Source organism: Harpia harpyja, chromosome 2, assembly GCF_026419915.1.
Source record: "Harpia harpyja isolate bHarHar1 chromosome 2, bHarHar1 primary haplotype, whole genome shotgun sequence".
Classification (NCBI taxonomy): Eukaryota; Metazoa; Chordata; class Aves; order Accipitriformes; family Accipitridae; genus Harpia; species Harpia harpyja.
In genome coordinates, this window is record NC_068941.1 from 41,556,892 (window position 1) to 41,578,608 (window position 21,717).

General features: G+C 39.0%; 1 protein-coding gene across 1 annotated transcript; it reads left to right on the forward strand.

The window, feature by feature from the left end:
• Nucleotides 1-564: 564 nt before the first annotated feature.
• RBM46 (RNA binding motif protein 46) lies at nt 565-20,068 on the forward strand. Its single transcript, XM_052810831.1, has 6 exons — nt 565-580; nt 3,477-3,638; nt 8,941-9,408; nt 10,811-11,593; nt 18,474-18,533; nt 20,043-20,068. Exons 2-6 carry the CDS (start codon nt 3,488-3,490, stop codon nt 20,066-20,068), a joined length of 1,488 nt encoding a protein of 495 aa, XP_052666791.1. The 5' UTR covers nt 565-580; nt 3,477-3,487.
• The last annotated feature ends 1,649 nt before the right edge of the window (nt 20,069-21,717 follow it).

Genomic DNA, 21,717 nt, shown 5'->3' on the forward strand with positions numbered 1-21,717 from the left:
CGCCCCAGAGCATATCCTAAAGGCCTGAATACACCTTTTAAGAGCGGATATAAGCCGGAAGATACAGGAAATACCAGCTAGGTTCTCACAACCTAACGCTGAGCTTAACACCTGGCCCTCCTTTTGGAGCAGAGGGAGGCCTGGGAGGACTGCCGCGCCGGCGGCAGGCAGCGGGCAGCCTACAGCCCTCCCTCAGGCCGGGCTCGGAGGCGGCGGCGCTCTCCCCCGCCCTCAGGACGGTCACGCGGCACCCCAACGGCTTTCGCGGGCGCCCCACCCCGGGCAGCTGCACCACGCGCCCCGGCGGCATTTAAAATGGTCGCCTGTTTTAAAAGAGCTCGCACCGCCCCTTGCCTCGCTATGACTGGCTGATGTCGCCTGTCAATTATGCCCGTGCCCGCGCTGGCCGCCTGGTGATTGGCTAGGCGGGGGCAGAGCGAGGGAAAGCTGTGGCAGCGGGGCCAGGCGGGTGAGGTGGCGGGCGGGGTTACTTCCTCCGCTCCGCTCTGCCGGTGTGGCGCAGGGCTCTTAACGGGAGAGCGGGGAGACGGACCGCGGCCTCGTCTCCCTGGCGGCAGCGGCGGGTTGGGGCCCTTGCTGTGCTGTGGAGAGAGGCGGCGTGAGGGACGAGGGCGTGTGGAGGAGGGGGTGCGGCGGCCGTCCTCAACGTGCACGTCGGCGAGCGTAGCTCAGGGTATTTCCGGGACTGCTGTTTTTCTCTCTTTTCTCTCCCTGCCCCACATGCCGTCTCGCCTCCTCAGGTGGCGGTTTCATCCTGGGGCCCCGTCCCTGGTCCGCTTGCTTCCGCCACTGGTCTCTTGTCCAACTCCTCAGTGCCTCTTCACCTCTCTGGGGACCCTGTGGGCACCCTCATCAACCCCCACGATTTTAATCCGGTGTCCCCTCGCTGCTCTTACTGATAACGTTCTTCTTGGCTGGATGTTTGAACTCACTGAGACAACGGGAAAATTAATTTACCTCTGGCTTGCCCCAACTTTGTTGTTGGTTATTTCCATACCTTGTTGAGCCTGGAACTGCCGAGAGAGTTTCTGATGACAGAATCCCCTTCCAGCTTGTAGGCTGTGAAACACAGTAAATGTAATTCAGTTGCTGAAAGGAGATGGGACACCATTTGTAGAAGATAGGAGTCATGCTGTTAGTGCTGTTGCCTGTAGGGGATTTTTTTTTGTGCTCTACCCTGCTTCCTTTCTGGAATCTCATTTTCATGAAGCCAGGAGTTGTTTGGGGTTTGGCTTTTTTAATGCCCAGTGACGGCATTATAAACTTCACCAGAACGGTTGGTTGCATGGATTCCTGCCCCCAAATGAATACTAGCTTGATAGAAAAGACAAAATATATGTATCATCACCAAAAGTCGTTGTCTTCTAGTATGGAAAAAATTGCAGTTGTGTTTATTCTATCACCATTCTAATTAAGGGATGTGTAGAGTCTGTTATAATGTTATATGAAGGCTGTTGTGAAAAGAATGCACTGAAGAGTAGTTTCATTATTACTTTGATTCAAAGCACATTTGAAATGACTAAGCTGTTGGGGGGAGTCTGCTTCTGGACAGTGATATCATTGCATAACACACATAAATGTGGCAGGGGGGCTTAATCACACCATAAATATGTATAATATTTTGCAAAACTTAAATTTATGCAAAATCATTTTAATTTGAGATACTGGGGTGGTTTTCAGTGGAATGTGTAAGAGAAGAATAAAAGGACTAGCAACCATGGGGATGGTTAATGTTTTGAGTATGGAGGCAAAAGCTTGCTTAGTGTGACCAGCACATGGTCACATGTGGAATGGGTGGGATAATATTTGGTACATTAACTACTGTGTATGGCTTTATTTTTACTAATTCTTGTTTCTGCTAGTGGTAGGAAGTTATGTAGTCAGCTGTCAGGTAAAATAAATAATCTGTGTAGATAATGGTTCTCATTTGGATAATTGAACTCAAAGTAATAGTACAAAAGCACCAGAAGTGACAAGCTGAAGAGAAGGTAGTTTCAGCTTCAGACTGTAGAAAAAGGATGCAATTGTAACTGGTTTTGAACTCTTCTTCCCTCCCTTTTGGCAGCATTCAGTTCATTGCAACAAGTGTGAGTTTACTGCAATGCTTGAGATAATTGGTTTCTTGGGACCTTGAGTAGTGGAAGTCTAATGAAGAGACAGATGTGTGAATGCTTATGCACTCTTTACTGTCCTTGATTAGTTTCCTTTATTCTCTGCTTTCCAGATACGTTATTAATTGAAGCCTTAACTATGAAGCCTGATTGTTCAGCAAATAGTAGTGGGTTGACAAGAAACATTTGTGTGAAATTTAAGCTGCTTTTAACTGGTTTGTTTTTTGTTGTGTTTGTTGTTGGTTTTTTTTTTAAATAAACTGCTGATGTCTCAGGACATTATTTATTGGAGCCTGATCCTGAAGACAAAGCAATCTGAAAATACAAGGGACATTAAAGGACAAACAGGAGTTGTAGCGTATTTTTCTGGTGGTGATTTTTTTGACAACATTTCTGTTGGAGAGTGAGTGGCATAGCACTTGGACGTACCATTTGGGCAAAGGATTGCAGTGTTGAAGAAGATTGCTTGTTGAAGTATTGCAGACCTTAAGGCAGAAAATCTTGAGAAAAGAAGACATAAATTGGGGAAGGAAAAAGAGGCAGTGAAAAAAAAAAAGTCTGACTTGAAAGTTAATTTTTTTTAGGGGCTTTACTAGTCAAGTTGGTAATTACCAAATGAGTTCCTTGGTGTAATGTTTCCCATCACCTGGATGACAGAAACCCTAAAGCTGTTGTACGAGATCTTGGCATGCCAGGGAGATAGTGGATAGAGCAGCAACAACCATATTGATAAGCTTTTTTAGTTCTGGAAATTGTGAAAATGGATAAAGTCATGAAAATAAGGACCCTAGAGGTGGGACTGTTTCACCCCCTAGTATTGCCAGACAGTTCTGCCTGGTTTTATTACATATTAGTTTTAATTAAATTACTTTTGTTTGTGAATTCTTTGAATTCTTGGGCTTAATGTACTACTTATTTTTGTATTAAAATACAGTTTTAAAATAATTGGTATTTCTATAAAATGTAGTAATAAGAAAGTGGAACTTGTCACTTCAAGTAGCATATGGGTCTACACAACTGTGATAACATAATTTATGAAAGAATTCATTATTCTACTTGAAGGACAGCATACTGTACATAGTTGTGATACCACTTATGAAAGTTTGACTATAGAATATATAGTTACTGGTTAAAGGTCAAGTTTAGCATAGCTACAGCACAATGTTTTGAAAGCAGATATATAGATGATAGTAGTTGGATGCAGGATTGAAGCCTTATGCTAGACAAAGTCACAGTAAATAGGCAAGTATAGCATAAGTTGGTTTTCTGTGCTTTGGTAGCTTCTGTATACATATAACAACTTAGAATTATCTGAATTGAAATACTTGCAATGTTCTGTTGAAGCTATTGCAGATATGCATGAGGAAAATAAAGCTGCAGCAAATGGATGTGGCAAAAGCCGAAGTGGCACTCAGAATGAAGCTGCTTTACTGGCCCTGATGGAGAAGACTGGATACAGCATGGTTCAAGAAAACGGGCAAAGAAAATTCGGTGGTCCTCCACCAGGTAAGCATGTCTTTTGAGATTACAAAGTTGGAGTTTATTTTCTGTAAGGAGAGCTATTCTGAATCAGACTGAAAATTGGTGTAGCCCCATGTCCTGTATCTTGACAGTGACCGGTAGTAGATGCTTAGGGAAAGAGTTTAAGAAACACAACACATACAGGGTCCTGATACGCTTTACAGTTTCCAGCAGTTTAAGATGTCTTGTGCTAGACTATGTTCAACATTTGCTCTTGGTGGATTTAAGAAGTCATGGCTTTAAAAGCAGCTAAAGTTGACAGGTAGCAAAACAAATGTGGAGCTGAAAATACTGAGTGTGTTCCATATGACTTGGAACACACTTGAAAACATTTAGAGATACAGAAGGGAAAAACAAGTTGGTGATAGCAGGCATAACCTTCATTTCTTGTCTTACCACTTGCATGGGACAAAGCAATTTTTTTTTTTACAAATCTCTGTTCTCTGAGATAGCACCAGTGAAGATAATCGCACTCATTTTGTTTTCAGAGTGGCCTAATCTGTTCTCCATATCTAATATAATCTCTGCCCCCCCCTTCATTTTGAGAGGAAAAATTGATAAATGTTGAGCTTCTGGAGCTTTTATCATTCATTGGATGTGTTTTTAACAGTTAAGTACAACAGTCAGAGTTTAATATTCATGTGTTACTGTTCTTTCACTTAATACACTGGAAAATAGAAATTGTTGAGTATTTATCCATGTATAAACAGAAAACAACAGTTGATAAAAATCCTAGAGAATAACAGAGATTGTATTGATGCTATAAAAACTACAATCATCTTCTTGGTTAATTTATGGTGGTTTGAGATTTATTGTCACGGTGCAAACGGGAGACTTGTGCGCTTGGACTGGAAAGTTATTGCTATAGTGAAAACACGCCTTGTCACTAAAATGTTTTTCTATATGCCCAATTATATGTCCGCTAAAGTCAGTGACAAAAAAAAAAGTAGAATTAAGTCCTGTGGTATATGGAATACGTACGTTGCAATTTGGAAACAGTGGCTATTGGATTTAGTAAACGGTTTTCAGGTTGTTACTGCATTGGAAGACTTAATTTTTTCTTGTGTATTAAATGCTATTTCAAAAACATGTCTGATACTATGACAAGTAACTTAGCAGTAATAAATCTCTTGAAATAGCCCTATGCTCTGCTAAAATACTTTTACTGAAACTGCTGCTGCAGATCTAGTTTGTAGAAAACAAGTAATGCTTACAGGCAGTGCAAGGAAAAGCTGTTGTTCAGCACTTTGAATTTGCTTTCCAAGATAAATTTAAATGAAACTTAGTTTTAAGTAGGACTCATAAAGGGTGTTTTTGTTTGAAGATGTTGCAAGATCATTCAACTTTAATCCATGCTTATACAAATGCTGGAAACTAGTAGGTTTCTCTCATGCTGCAAAGGCTGAAAGTTTGTGAAATAAATGGATAAAGCCAAAATGGTTGAATTTGTTATTGTTTTGAGTGAACATACTTGAACAGAAGAGAAGGAATAGTTCAGTAGATATATTTTTTTTCCTAATTATCTTTTTTGTCATTATTGCCATATTCAACAGTTAAACTTTGTTGAGTTTTTTTTCCCTACCAAAATGTCGTTTTGTTCTTCTCAAGAATACGTTAAGAAAATAAGTGGCTTCTAGATCATTTAATTTGAACTTCTTGTATCTTACATATTTACTTTCTGCTCAGTTGAGCCTGATGACTTTTTTTGGCTAAAACACATTTTCAGAAAAGTGTCTGGGTTTGATTTTGAGAACTCTAAAAGGTGGGATTATCTGCTTCTACATTTAGCTTGTTAAAACGGTTAGCATATTTCTTGCTGAATTTGGGCTTTATCTCTACTCTGAAATAGTTCTTTAATTTTCTTGATGAAATACCTAGTACCTGTAATTCTCTGTAATAACGCTGTGTCAGTTACCTTTATCTTAAAATTTCTTGTTATTCTGATGAAATGAGTAAAATGCCTTAAATCTTTATGAAGCATTTCTTTTATTTTGAATAATTTTTCCAGTGTCATTGTTGACATCAGCAATGTACAAGAATTTTGCCATTTGTCCTGATTGTATCTCATGGAGTGTAGTAACTCTTCTTTTTGAGTCAGATTATCCATGTACACAAGCAGAAGGAAGGAAGATTCCTTGTGCTGCTGTTTCAGCTCATTCTCACTTGTGGCCTGTGATCCTGTATCTTTTTAAGTTATGCTTGTAAGCATGAACAGTGTTGGTCATTGCTATGTGTAGTTTAAGATACAGCTGCATCAAAATTATTTCTCTTTGGAAGTTTTTCCTGTCTAAAATTATGTACATACTTTTACTAGCCTATATAAAATAGCCAAAGGAAGCCCTGTGAAATTTTTTTGAAAATGGCACTGGAAAAAGAACTGCAGGGAATCACTACTTCCTGAGGGCTCAGCCTGTTCTTAAATTATTTAATACATTTTTTACATTATAATTATGATTTTTAATTAGAACCTTAGGCATTATTAAGTGTATTTGTTTGGCAAAGTTACTTTTATTAATGAAATTTGTTAATCTTTTCTGAAACTAGATGTGTTTGACAAGGTATATCTTCCATAAATCTGTTCACTGACATTAATTATATACCTCTCCTTTAAATCTTCATGTATTTTCATACTTGCTTAGGCTGGAAATTACCCAGAGTTGCTATAAATGGTTTTCTAGGCCAGATGAGACTTGAATGTTTGAGATGGCTTGAAAGGAATTACAATAACTGTTTGTAAATGAGGAGTTTCACTGTGAATTTTGCTCGTTTAAGATGTGGTTTCTATAAGCTTGTGTTGCTGCCAAAGGAGATAGTCTCACTGTCAGCTCTGTTTTCCTGTTACCATCTTGTTTATGTGACTGGCACGTTATCCAGAGCAAGCAGGTCATCAAAATTACCCTAAAAATTTATATTTTTTTCCCCCACCTCAATTGGCAGCAGCACAGTTCAATTTATGCTACTCGTGGAAGATGTATCGGGATGGGGGTAGGAGAAAAGAGAAGAAAAAAAAAGGTTAAGAAAGCGAATTTTCATTGCTTTGTTTGGGTCCTCTGCTTAGATTGCTGCAGACATAATGACGTCATTAGGTGTGTAACTCATTAGAATTACATGGAAGAAAATTTGAGATGGCATGGATTTCACTAATGGGGAGGATTATAACTATAATGTTGATTGAAGTTTGATTACTTGGACTGCTGCAAAAAAAGGAATCCCATAATCTGTTGTCCAGTGATAAATTAAGTACCCAGTCAAGGAAACTCTCTGGTCAGTTGGTAACTACTTGAGGAATGGTGCTTTTGGTTAACTGTTTCCATGTTTGCTCTGTTAAATACATGTTGCTCATTGGCAAATGTGGCACAGACCAGGTTTTCTTTTAAGTCAGGAGTCATAACTTACACTCAGTTGGCATTAATGTGCTGTAACGCTAAGTTAGTATGCAGCTTTAAAATTAGACAGGTGGCTTTTTGAATGGTAGATGGCTTTTACTTACCGAGAGTCACTGTTTAATCAGTTACCAGGCTGAGGATGATGGTAAAAGTTTGTCTAGTTAATAAATGAACATTGTTATTTAATTTCATGACTTGTCTATGCAGTTAAGCAGCCTCCTGCCTTTGTTGCTGATTAAAGTGTGCAGTTGCTTTTGTCTTTGGAGCTGCTAAGTGGTGTACTGTTGGTTTATGTGTTTTTATGTGGGCAACTGACTGGCATGATGTGATTGATAGCAGTACTAGCTTGCAGACTGTGTTACTTGCTGTGTCCTGTCAGACCTCAGCTGAAGTGGTTGTAAATGTTTATAAAGCTGAAAATGATAAAGATGTTGAATGCTGTGTGGAACAGAGCCAAACTTTTTCCTAGATAAGCCATGGCAGCGTGGCTCCAAATGCCTGTCAATTCTGATGCCTTGGTAGCTTCCCTGTGTACCATGTAGTTCTTAGTGTACAGCTTATAGATGAAAATTTATTCTGTGAGAAGGCAAAAATTTCCCAGTTCTATCAAAAATTTTTTTCATGAGTAAATTATGTGCTCTTTGATGATACTTGTATGAAGGAAAAACTTTTAAGTTAATTACAAAATCACCTAATTTATTCTGATCTTCAAGCCAAAGTAAAATATTTAATTATCTTCTTGTTTTAACTTGTCAACAGTAATTTTTTTTCACCTTGCCTCCTTATGTTTTGTCATTTCATATGAGTACTTACTTACCAAATTTTGTGTTATTTTTTTCTACCAGCTTTGTACTCCTTGCTTTCTCTCCTGTGGAGAACCTTTCTTGTCAAAGCTTTAGAAAAAACCTGTTAGTTATGATTTAACTGTTTTTCTGCCTTCGAAATTTCTGCCTGATTTGTTTATTTTTTTTTAAAAAACCCAAACAAAACCAATAAAACTTTATTTAAAAAAAAATGCATATTTTGGGAAAATCAAGTGCCATATTTGCAGACCATAACTCCATATTTTTAAATGTATGTATGCATTTTTACATTATCTGTTGATCATACCCTTCAGCGTACATGGCAGAGATACAAAAGAGTGTATGAATGTCCTTGGCTTAAGGACAGAAGCATGGATCTTCTTGTAACTTTCAGATGTGAACTAGGGACTTACTTGTTCTGTGGATTTTTTTAATTTCTTTTTTCCTACCATCCAGCTCCAGCCCATGAAAACTGTGGTCTGTTTTTAAAGCAAAAGTGTTCAGTCTTTTTGGCTATTGAAGAAAGCACGGCTCCATATCATACCTTCCTTAGGGAGTCCTGTTTTTGTAGATGAATGGAGAAGGTGGAAGCAAAATGTTTGGACATTTTGAATGATGTGAAGGAAGAAAAAAAATACTGCACTGGGGACCCTGACCAAAATTTCTTAAAATATGGGCAAGAAGTGCAGAGAAACATTTGCGAGTAGAAAATACAACTTAAGTTCTTTCCCAGTTATCAACCTATCAGTTGTATTAATAACTGACACATAAGTTTAAGAGGCAAAAAATGATTGAAATGTAGGCTCTTACAGCAAACCTATCAGTGTTTTAAATAATGCTTGGTTCAGTGGGTTGTCATACAGATTCCAATGAAAAAACAGAAGATGGAATTAAAACAGATACAAATTGTGGGCTTACGGCATTTTTTAATTTCAACATACCAAAAATAAGAATTAAATAATGGATGAGAATATGCTAGTTTTAAATTGAGACTAAAAATAAATAAATAACTGCCACCTCCAAATTGGGGGAGGGAGGGAGGGAAGTGTGCCTATCCGGCATTTGTACTAAGATTGTTGTTGAACAATTTATTTTAAGGTTGGGAAGGTCCTCCACCACCTCGTGGATGTGAAGTTTTTGTGGGTAAGATTCCTCGTGATATGTATGAAGATGAATTAGTTCCTGTTTTTGAGAGAGCTGGGAAGATCTATGAGTTCAGACTGATGATGGAATTCAGTGGTGAGAATCGAGGCTATGCTTTTGTGATGTACACTACTAAAGAGGAAGCCCAGCTAGCCATCAAGATTCTGAATAATTACGAAATTCGTCCAGGGAAATTTATTGGTGTCTGCGTAAGCTTGGACAACTGCAGACTATTTATTGGAGCAATTCCAAAGGAAAAGAAGAAAGAAGAAATACTGAATGAAATGAAAAAAGTTACAGAAGGAGTGGTGGATGTCATTGTTTATCCAAATGCCACTGACAAAACTAAAAATCGTGGCTTTGCTTTTGTAGAATATGAATCTCACAGAGCAGCTGCAATGGCTAGAAGGCGGCTAATCCCAGGTAAACCTATTTGTAATTAAATTGAGGTTTTTTGGGAGTATCTGTCTCCATTTTGTGGGTGGTGGTCGATCATCCTTGTTTTCCTTTCTTTAAGGTATTTTGGGATTTACAAAACTGCAGTAGTGCCTTTCAGCTAAAGAGGATTTTTTTTTTTCGTTCAGGAATGAGGGTTTTTTTGTTTGGGTTTTTTTGGTTGTGGTTTTTGTTTTTTGATTTTTTTTTTTTTTTAAGCTGAAATTTAAGCAGTTCTGAGAATGAAAGAGCAGGCATCTGTTTTATAAACAGAAGTTACTGTAATTTACACCAAGATAACGTATTTGCTTGGGCATCCAGTTTTCATTTGCATGCATTAGTCCCTGCACTCTTAAAGCTGAGCTTAAAAAATATAGTGGTTGGAATGTGTCCCTTATTTTCTTTGAGTGTCATGAGTGATGTTATTGGTGTTTCATATTTTAAAAATGTTTGAAAGTAGATCTTTAATGTTTTACTAGAAAATAATTTTAAAGGGTTTAACAAGTAGAAGATGACTTTTTCTTTGCACCTTATTTTATACATTTTGAGGGAGGGAAAGTAGAATGGATTAAATATGCTGAAAGAGAAGGGAATGGGTAAAGGTACAGTTAAAAAGGGAAATTCTAGAAGAGAAAGGAAGAGAAATTAAATAGGGAGGAAATGGAACAATATAGTTGGAGAAGCAAAGTCATTAAAACAGATAAGACAGCAATTGGCCTTGCTGAAATGAATGACAAAACTCCCTGTATTTATTAAGGCTAAGATGTAGGCAAGTCTCATGTTAATTCCTGACAGAGTGTTAGGGAGGAGTGTTACCTATGACGTATACAGGCCTTGCAAGGTAATGGGAGAAATATGACCAGATCACTGAATGTAAAATAAACTAGTTATGTGATATGCAAAATGTTGGCATGAAATGAGTAACAAGGTGGGGGTTTTTTGAAGTTTATGGTTTTGGTGTCTGCTGCAACATAGAGTAAGGCTTGTGCTAGTTCATATACGTTTAGATGACTTCCAGGTGTTGACCTTACTTTTTAAAATGGTAATATTATTGAAGAGCCTGTGTATACTAGCTAGTAAAATATGTTGCTTATGGTTGCTTTATATACATGTGTATATGCATGTCACAAAGTCATGAAGTTTATGTTTTGACAGCTTATGGTGCTTAATGAACTCAAAGGGTACAGATAGAACACTGAATTTTTGCAGAGTCTTATTTTCTTTGATAATTTTAAGTAGCGATATTTTACATATTTTTCTTAGGTGCAGGCAACAAAAACCAGTTTAATGTGGCATGCATCATGTTTGCTTTTTTTGTTGAGGTAGTTGATAAGAATGATTTTGTTTTCATTTGCATATTTCTCATTGATGTAATGCTTCTTTGCTGTAGGAACATTCCAGCTCTGGGGTCATACTATTCAAGTAGACTGGGCAGACCCTGAGAAAGAAGTTGATGAAGAAACAATGCAGAGAGTTAAAGTATTGTATGTAAGAAATTTAATGATATCTACTACAGAGGACACAATTAAAGCTGAATTCAACAAGTTCAAGCCAGGAGTAGTTGAACGTGTAAAGAAGCTGAGAGACTATGCTTTTGTTCATTTTTTCCATCGAGAAGATGCAGTTGCTGCTATGTCTGTAATGAATGGAAAGTGCATTGATGGAGCTAGTATTGAGGTAACACTGGCAAAGCCAGTTAACAAAGAAAGTATTTGGAAGCAACATTTTAATGGTCAGATAAGTCCCAGTTCTGAAAATCTCTTAGGTTTTCCTAACAAAGAAGATGGTCATCAGAAATCCTTGGGGAAACCAGCAAATCTTTTGGTTCGTCTTAATGGTCAGCACAGTCCAGGCCCCGCTGAAGTTGAAAGATGTACATACCCATTTTTTCCAGGAATAAAGCTTACTCCAATTAGCATGTATTCTTTAAAATCCAGTCACTTCAGTTCTGCAGCAATGCATCTGGATTATTTTTGCAATAAAAATAACTGGACACCGCCAGAATACTACTTGTATTCAACCACAAGTCAGGATGGGAAAATACTCTTGGTGTACAAGGTGCTTATTCCTAGTATTGCAGATGGTTCCCAGAGTTATTTCATGCCAGACAAACTCTGTGCAACAGTAGAAGGTGCAAAGGAATTGGCAGCACAGTTCACACTTCTACATCTAGGTAAGCATAAACGCTTTCAATTAGTTCTTAAGAACTGAAGCTAGAAAAGTTACTTTAAAATCGTTTGTGTATATATCTTGACTTGTGTATGTATATAAAGTATAAGTTAGTCTACAGCAGAATTGTTTCTTGTATAGTCAGCTGAGTCTGGACCATCAGGTGAGAGTACTGAAGAAACACTGTAAACATCTATACAGTGCAATGCTAGGGTAATTTTTGCTTACGTTTACCTACTGTAGTGATTTATAAGGAAGAACTAGGTGATGTTAAGTGACTTGGGTATAAGGTCATTGTGTGATGATTATGATGCTGAAAATTTATTTGAAAGGATGTCTGTGTTCTTGATTTATTATCAGTAGGGAAAACAGAAGTGGTGGATCCATATTCAGATAAATAAATAGGTTTGGGAAGCTTTTTTGATTCCTCTTTATAGACATTCTTGAGGCAATAAGCAGAGTATCATTACATTGCTCTATATGGATTATCTTTGGGTAAAGAGTGCTGTCATTTAGTGTTTGGTTGGTTTTTTTCAACCAGAAAATGGGAGAAAATAGGGATACAGTTATTCTTAATTACTTTCTAAGTCTAGCATCTTCATTTGTATATATGCCATTTCTTAAACTTAGAATGCAACTACTAGAAAAAGGACATTTTTATATTATAAAAAGCTATAGTAAAATCTGTTCTTTTCATAACTAAGATGACAGATCACTGCAGTTCTGACAGCGTTATCCCTGTTGCTCTATAAAGTGAAGTACATAAATAATACAAAACGTTAACACTTTTGTCATCTAATTCCTGCCCAGCATTTTTCAGAACATTCAGCACACAGCATTCAGAACACAGAACTGATTTCTAGTGCCAGATTGTTTCATTAGTAATTGTAGTCATCATCTGAACAGATTTCATCCTCAAAGAAATCAGAATTTTGGCTCTTTGGTACACAGATTTGGAGGCCGTTACAGAGCTGTACAATAATGGTTTGAAAACTAGTCATACTTCCAGGCAAAGCTTTGTATAATTTATTCCACTTGTTCTTTTGAACAGTTTCTCTTCTGCTTAGTTAGCTCTTTTTATCTTTCTGGCCTTTACATCCTGGTATATTTGAAGATGAGATAGGACTGATCTTTATAATTTTGCAAGTATTATGAACCATCATGTAATTTCTCTGATCTGCTGAGTAATGATCTTGTGTATTTGTTGCATGGCTTCTTTCAGCGTGACTAACTCAGTAGATGCTGTATCATGAAATGAATTGCTAGTCTTTTGTAGAACAATATAAATACTTTTCTGTCATTATAAAAAAAATGTTTCTGATGAGTCCTGGATCCAGGGGTTTGTTTTTTTTCTCTTTTTTCTTTCTGTGTAGAATTCTTTCTGTGAAGAATTACATTGGAGACGATAGGCTTGTTCAGATAATACAAACTAGTTTCTTGTCCAATTGTGTGTAGAAAGTTGGTTTTTTTTGGTTGGGGTGGGTTGTTGGTTGGTTTTGTTGTTTTGTTTTGTTTTTTTTTTTTTTAATCCAGAATTGGAGCAATGCTAGAGTTGTTTGGCAGGGAGTGTTGTGGGTTTTGGAGTGGTGGTAGGCAAGTTCTTTCCAAGTTTCTTATGATACCTAGGAAGTTCAAACAGGTTGTGCTTCAATTACTATTATTTCCATTATTAATAGACTGTTGTGTTTCTTCATATTCTAGAATATCAGCCTTCTTAAGCCATGGACTTCCAGGTTTGAAAGAAGTGGCGTTCTTTGTGGATAGTCCCTACTGTGTGTGGGCCAGGCAGTGTCTGAGGCATCAGAGTTGGTGGTCCTGTATAGTGCAGCTCTGGATAGAAGCACAGTGAGATCGTACTATACAGTAAAGAATCCTTTTCTGATTAGCTGTGCATGCATACAGGGCCCAGGACTGCATCCACAAGATTTAAAGCTTGATTCTGCTTTGGAAATGTAAGGAGGAGAAATGAGAACAGATGAAGAAGTGTTTATTAAAATGCTTTTACTTCATAATTTTGGCCCAGTGAAACAAAATTTTAAGGGAAATGGAAGCAGAAATAGTAACTGAAAGCTTAAGTGGAGTCCTGTGTTAGCGATGACTGCTTCTGTTCCTGAGGGAGACTTTTCTGTTCCCCTCTATTCCCACTCCCTTCTTTTTTTTTCTTCTTTCCTTCCTTCTTTCCTTCCTTCTTTCCTTCCTTCTTTCCTTCCTTCTTTCCTTCCTTCTTTCCTTCCTTCTTTCCTTCCTTCCTTCCTTCCTTCCTTCCTTCCTTCCTTCCTTCCTTCCTTCCTTCCTTCCTTCCTTCTTTCCTTCCTTCTTTCCTTCCTTCTTTCCTTCCTTCTTTCCTTCCTTCTTTCCTTCCTTCTTTCCTTCCTTCTTTCCTTCCTTCTTTCCTTCCTTCTTTCCTTCCTTCTTTCCTTCCTTCTTTCCTTCCTTCTTTCCTTCCTTCTTTCCTTCCTTCTTTCCTTCCTTCTTTCCTTCCTTCTTTCCCCCCCCGTCTCCCCCCCCCCGTCTCCCCCCCGTCTCCCCCCCCGTCTCCCCCCCCGTCTCCCCCCCCGTCTCCCCCCCCGTCTCCCCCCCCGTCTCCCCCCCTCGTCTCCCCCCCTCGTCTCCCCCCCTCGTCTCCCCCCCTCGTCTCCCCCCCTCGTCTCCCCCCCTCGTCTCCCCCCCCGTCTCCCCCCCCCCCGTCTCCCCCCCCCTCGTCTCCCCCCCCTCGTCTCCCCCCCCCTCGTCTCCCCCCCCGTCTCCCCCCCCCCTCGTCTCCCCCCCCCGTCTCCCCCCCCCTCGTCTCCCCCCCCCTCTCGTCTCCCCCCCCCTCTCGTCTCCCCCCCCCTCTCGTCTCCCCCCCCCTCTCGTCTCCCCCCCTCTCTCGTCTCCCCCCCTCTCTCGTCTCCCCCCCTCTCTCGTCTCCCCCCCTCTCTCGTCTCCCCCCCTCTCTCGTCTCCCCCCCTCTCTCGTCTCCCCCCCTCTCTCGTCTCCCCCCCTCTCTCGTCTCCCCCCCTCTCTCGTCTCCCCCCCTCTCTCGTCTCCCCCCCTCTCTCGTCTCCCCCCCTCTCTCGTCTCCCCCCCTCTCTCGTCTCCCCCCCTCTCTCGTCTCCCCCCCTTCTCTCGTCTCCCCCCCTCTCTCGTCTCCCCCCCTCTCTCGTCTCCCCCCCCCTCTCGTCTCCCCCCCTCTCTCGTCTCCCCCCCTCTCTCGTCTCCCCCCCTCTCTCGTCTCCCCCCCTCTCTCGTCTCCCCCCCTCTCTCGTCTCCCCCCCTCTCTCGTCTCCCCCCCTCTCTCGTCTCCCCCCCTCTCTCGTCTTCCCCCCCTCTCTCGTCTTCCCCCCCTCTCTCGTCTTCCCCCCCCTCCTCTCCTCCTTCCCCCCCCTCCTCTTCTCCTTCCCCCCCCTCTTCTCCTTCCCCCCCCCTTCTCTTCTCCTTCCCCCCCCCTTCTCTTCTCCTTCCCCCCCCCTTCTCTTCTCCTTCCCCCCCCCTTCTCTTCTCCTTCCCCCCCCCCTTCTCTTCTCCTTCCCCCCCCCCTTCTCTTCTCCTTCCCCCCCCCTTCTCTTCTCCTTCCCCCCCCCTTCTCTTCTCCTTCCCCCCCCCCTTCTCTTCTCCTTCCCCCCCCTCACCTGTTCTAGTTTTGGTGGATTGGAAAACCTACTGCTAATAGCAAACTTAAAATAGTCTTGCCATCCTTCTCTTCCTCATACTCTTACTTAACACTTGTTCTGGAAGCTTCTTGATACTTAGGCTGCAGCGAGATTTTTCTTTTTGATGAGTTTGTAGCAGACTTAATTCAGGCTTGACTATGATCCCTTTTTGCAATGCATGACTGAAACATAAACAAGCTTTTTCTTCTTGCTTAGAATTTTGCTTCTCCTTGGTTTTGATTTTGCATGCCCAAAATGTCTTAGAGGAAGAATAATCTCCAAAGTGCAGAGCCTTACACATTGTCTCCACTTTAGCAGTGGTATGTTTGGTTTGCATTAGTAGGTCACCTCCAGAAGGTGATACTTTCAGATGGTCAAAGTGATGAGAATTATTTATTTTTAGTAATAAAATGGCTAAGTATCTGTGCCTGGTTTTGTACACACTGTGGGTGGCATTTTACTGGTTGAGGGTCTGTTTCTGGGTTTTTTTAGCTATGAAAATTAGGGCTGTACTTTTATAACCCATGTAATCCTGAACATAAAAAAAGGATGCTAAACTCAAAATAGTGGTGTGAGGCCCTCCTTTAAAGAATAATGAAGACAGCTTCAGGTTCTATGCTCGACCATGCATACCTGCCCATTTTGTGGCTTACAGGCAGGATTATCTAAAGATAATATTTTCTCTCCTATACTTCTTCGGGAAAGAATCTTGAGAACAATTTAAAAAAATTAGCCTGAGTGATTATTCACAGCTGTGGCCAAATCCAGAATGCAAGCAAGTTTAAAAAAGATTAAGAAAGTATGAGTTGAGATTTTTCTCTTCAGTTATAGTTACAAGTGCTATAGGGAAAACATTTTAAGGTGACTTTAAATTAACAGTATTTTAAAGCTTATATACAGGATGTTGAAAGAAACATCTGAAGCTAAAGAAGAGTTGCTAGATGTGACAGGATCCCTCCTCACTAAACTGTCTGTTGTATGGTTTGGCATATTGAATGATGCTGCATGGATGCATGTGTTGTGGGTTTGTTTTTTGGGTGTGGGTTTGTGTGTGTTTAGTTTTTTTTAATAAGTAGCAGTGATTTTGAGAAAAGCCTGAGCGTGTTTCTTCTTGGAAGCAACTTACTATAAGCTTGAGTGTACAAAGATGACACAGGGAATAATTCCTTCTGGTAAGTAACTTCTCTTACAGGAACTTAATTTTTTTGCCCACTTAATTTTTGATGACGTGTACAGGTTTTTTTCTTTTTAAAGCATATAGGCAGACTAAGGTAAGTGAATGAGAAAGGGCTGCTTTGATAGCATTTTCAAATTGGACTGTTATGATTAATAATCTCAAAGCACTCTGGCTTTTTTGGTGATCCGTATTTCTCTATTTATTTTCACATAACAGAATACTTGGTTGTTACTGCATACAGTAATCCTGAACAGACAGCAGTACAACAATTAACCACTTGGTGTCACCTGAATATTTGAAAACGATGCGTGGAGAAAATACAGAAAGCTATGATTTCACTGAGAGATGAATAAGCTATATTTCAATGTTACAAGATAAATCATGAACAGATCAAGGGAGTGAAAAAACTCAGGCTTGTTTAAATATATGGAAATTACATGTCTGGATGTCCATTTGTGAGAAGGGGAGCAGAGCTACATGTTGGAAGTTCCAGAAGGTGAATGTTAGGGCGGGGGGGACACGGGACAGGACAACAGAATAGGAAAAAACCTGAATGCCCCATAGAAGAAATTAATACCTTTTCTGTTAATTTCAATCTCATTGGAACAGAAATAAGTCTGTGTCTTTAGAAGTTACACAATACCTTAGTGGTGTTTGCAAAATGGTGCTTGGCTGTTAAATGTGGTATCCAGTTAGAAAAACATGTAAGACTTCCTACTCTTGCCTGTCCTGGAGGCTGACTAGATGTGAGGCAGCTCCAATTTGGACACTGTGTAGTTGTGCTCATTAACACAGACTCTATATTCCACCTCTGGTCCAGAAGCAGTGTTAGTGCAGCGTCAATCCCAAAATAGGAGGTGTTATTTATCATTCAGGTCCTTTGCATCAGTGATGTAGCTTTGTAGCTTATGGAATCAACCTGGCTCATCCAGATGACTCTGAAGTATAGGCAGAAGAGAATTTGAAGTTGCATAAATGTGCTCTGAATTGCAGGAGAACCTCCACCTCCCTTTTTTCAGTAAGAGAAACATCTGAAGCCTGGAAAAGCAGAACTTTCTGCTGAGAATGATTGGGTTTTTTGTTTTTTTTGTTTGTTTGTTTTCACTTACTGCTGGTGCAATTTGACTGGTTTAAGGAAATACTGGAAGATGTCAGAACTTCTTTCTAGGCCTCAGGATAACACCCTCTGTAGCAAAGGTTGTGTCCTGGGGAGTTCTTTCCCTACTGAGTCTGACTTAAGGGTGATGGGGAAGAAGTTTCGGTAAAGTTTCCTCAGTTTTGGGGATCTGCTGGGTTTTAGACGTGTATTCCACAATAGGCTAGTCTTTTTCCACTGATGCGTGCTATTCTGTGGCATCTCACTGAGACACAATTTAAGAAACTAGTTTTTAGGTAGAAGAGAGTATTTTAAAGTATTTAACAGAAAGTATTTAAAAGGAAAATATACTGATAAATCTCTGAATCAAGGAAAAGCATTTTAATAACTAAATATAGCACGTAAATAACCATGTTTAATTCCAGTTCACCACATAGAATGTATATAGTAAAAATACTGAAACAGGTGGAGCAAGCATTGTATCTTACTACTATGAATTCACTTGTTTAAGCTTCTTGTAAATTGCTACTGCATGCAGTATTTAAGTCAAGGATAAAACTCATATAAACTAGTTCAAAAGTCTACTCAGCATCTGGGTCTCAGAACAAAGGTATTGGTAGACTGCTGTCCTAGATTTTGGACATTAAAGTTCAAGTGAAATGTTTTTGGTTTACTGTTTTGTTGTAGGGATTTTCTTTACTTCAACACTACCTTGGTTTGCTTTATCATCCAAATTAACTATATTGCTGTTGGAACAAGCAACAGCCTGGTACAAAATGGAAGAAAGATGTTTAAAAAAATACAGAAATTGCTGGCTTTGTTTAGCAAATGCAGATGATAAGTGGTAATTGGTGGTTTGGGTTTTTTTCAGTGATTTTTAGGAAGGCTCGGAATGTACTGTAAGATGTTCCTTAACAGTATGAATTTAGAAGTCTTAAATATTTATCAGATAACTTAAACATAATGGTTTTTATCACAGCCCCTGAGCAAGCATGTATAACTTTGCTGTCCCTGAATGCAGCACAGTGGGATACTAGAGGCGAGTAAACCTCCTGGGATTGTGTTTGGTGCAGGTTTTTGTCCCTTCAGAGACATTGTCTTAGCTGCACTGTTTGGGCTGTTTTGTTAGAGAAGTTGGTCTCAGGGTTATTTCTCCACATACACACCTCTGAGAAGGCTTGTAGAAATACTCTGTACAGTTTTGGCTTTTTTCAAAGGAGACCATAGCAGTACTGCTGTAGACCTGCTGATGGATCATCCAGTCTGGTGTTCATGTGGATTCTGCAGCACAAAGCAAGGTTATGGTTTTTATTCCTGAAATGACTCTGAGTAGTTTTTCAGTCATTTCTGAATTATTTGCATTTCCAGCTTGGGTTTAAATTTATGTTCAGAAGTGGAGTTGTTACTACACTGGTGACTTGGGACTATTTCTTTGGATAGTTGGTTTCATGTAAAAGAAAGAGACTGTCTCCTCTGATTTGCAAAAAGTGTTATTTTTAACTTTCTGCATTTTATGCTACAAGGGTAGATGTTCTCTTTTCCCAAATATGCTATTGTGGATGAATTTAAGTGTGGATGTCTGTCACTTCTGAGGCCTCTCTCATTTTTTAAAATGGGGATTACTATCTTCTGTGAGTGTTGTGAGATTGGTTTTTAAAAGCTTATAAGGCAGTTTGAAAATAGCATTAAATCCATGCTCTGAGTCACCCAGGATTTGTCCTGAAGATTCAGTTATTTTTCTGTTGCTGCTGCTTACGAACAGGGAACATAAATTTGTAAATTTGGGCCTGTGTAGGAGAACTTTGAGAAAAATAAGTGAGAAAGATACAACAATGTTGAACTATGTTTATCCATGAAATAACTTGACTGACTTCAGTAGAGTCAGTCACTTCAAAACAGGACTGAATTTAGTACCCTTTTCTAGTCCATTGATGACTACAATGAAGTTGAGTTTTGTTTATGCAGTGTATGTCTGGCAGAACTTGGTACTTAGTTAATAGTACACTCCGATCTAAAGTGTTAAATATGCAGTATGAAAGACTGCTGCTATTACATGTATGATACATGTAACAAATTAATACAACTCAACAGTGATCTAATATGCACATTAAAGTTGTCTTCATTAGTATTTTGTGTTTAGTGGAGGTGAAACAAAGGGTCATTATTGTAAAGTCTGGTTAAAAATATATATATGTAGGCTGAGAAAATGCTTATGTTAAGTACCAAAGAATGTTGTGTTGGTTTTTTTTTTTTAAAGTATAAGGCTTTTAGGAGAAAAACCCTGAGTTTAATAAGTTCTCATTTTTCATGTCTCTTTACTAGGTCCTTTCTGATGTTGCCTGAACTGTTGACTAAATAATTTCTTAATGATTTGAGTTAGTATTAGGGGTGCAGAGGAAAGGGAAGAATGCAGCATTAGCGTAAGACTCTGAATGCTTTCAATACACCGTTATCTTAAGTTCCTTAATAGTTAAGTCCATCTGGGAATAGGTAATGGAGTATGTTTGCTGAAATCAAAAGTCTCTTTCTTCCCCCTCTTTTTCTGCAGCCAACTGTACACCCTATTTGGCTTGAATTGCCCTGAAGAAGAAAAGTTTGGAAATTGTTGCTTTGGATCTTGCCATGAAAGAAAAAAGAACACCACACTGATACATAATTACTGGAAATTCACATCACATGTTTATTGATGAATAATTCTTCAAAGCACATGTGTGTATTAAGCATTTCACTTTAAAGATTAGTGAAATTGAATGTTAAATTGTTTTGGTTAGCTTGATTAAATTTGTTTTGAAAAGATAATTTGTTTAAAAGATTTTATTACCTGTAATAGTTTATACAGTAGCTTATTTTTAGTGTTGAAATAATTTTGCTACAATTTCTACTCTTGTATTTTGAATTTCATGCAGAATTTTACAGCTGCTGTTGTAAGTAATAAATCTTAAGCAAACATTAAAAAAAAGCAAAATCACACCACCCTGGCACCCCTGCCTTTTCATACATAAGCATACATAATATGAAACTTAAATACCACACTGAGATTTGTTTCTGTAACTTGATGCAAAATTTTGTAGGAGGAACGTGTCCAATAAAATCTTTGCTTCTGGTATAGCGTTACATCAATGGAGGAGTGGTATTTTGAAGGGCTTTATGTCAATCTACCATCAGGCTACATGAGATACATTGCTGTAGTCATAACATTGAGGTTCAATACCTTCGATAATTCTTTGAGACAAAAATGGGCAAAAAAAAAAAATCTTGGTACATACAAATTACATGTACTTCTATGTACAGCTAAGTTGCATTTCTTGTTGTTAGCACCTCTCTGCGGGGACACGTGTGCTTCCATGTTCACAGAGGCCTTACTCTTATCCAGCCTATCCCTTGTAACCAGCACTTCTACTTGCCTGTGTAGCCATGTCGAACAGCAGCTTGCTCACTTTCTAATCAGGCCATGTTCTTAAAAAACATTGTTTAGCATTAAACTGAAAATAGTTTTCAATTTTTTATATCGTGTGTATGTAATTCATTTTGAGTGAGCCATCTTTATTTTTATTGTGACTATTTAGCATTTCTTAGTAAAATGCTTTGTTTATTGAATGACAAAAAATAAAGGCCTTTTTTTTTTTTTTTTTTTTTAAATCTGAAGCTAATATAGTAGATCATCCTTTTTGAATTTGGTGTATAGTTTCAGTTCCTGGTCAAGGAATGGGCCAAGTGGCATATGTTAAAAAGTCTAAGGGCCTCACCTATGCGAGTATTGATTGTAAGCTGTTTTGTCTGAAAAATGTTGGCCAAAAAGGAATATTATGTAGACAGTAAAACGATGCAATGGAAAGATTTAAAGCTGAATAACTTTTCTTAAAAGCAGTCAACTATTGTGGTCCATTACATATTTTGGTTCAGCGTGTTTCATCACTGTATTAAATTGTCTTTTTTGGTGTTAATTTAGGTGCAGTTATAGCAGTTTAATTTTATTTACATTTGATATTAGCTACGTAGTAGTAGTTTTAAGTGTTGTAATTTTTAATGTTGAAATCATGTGTTTGACTTCTGTACTTGAATTAACATATTAAATTTATGCTGCAAGTATTTGGCGTCTAAAAAAAAAAATATATATATTTTACACATGGTACCTTCACAAACTTACTTTGCAGGATTAACTTTGCTTTCTTCAGTAGCAAGCTTTGGCCAGAGGCTCCAGTGCAGGTGCTTTGCTGAACAGG

Coding starts and splice junctions, on each gene's coding strand:
- RBM46 (XM_052810831.1), top strand. CDS start 3,488: ATGCATGAGGAAAATAAAGCTGCAGCAAATGGATGTGGCAAAAGCCGA. Junction 9,409..10,810: donor TAGAAGGCGGCTAATCCCAG/GTAAACCTATTT, acceptor TCTTTGCTGTAG/GAACATTCCAGCTCTGGGGT. Junction 18,534..20,042: donor AGCACAGTGGGATACTAGAG/GCGAGTAAACCT, acceptor CTTTTTCTGCAG/CCAACTGTACACCCTATTTG.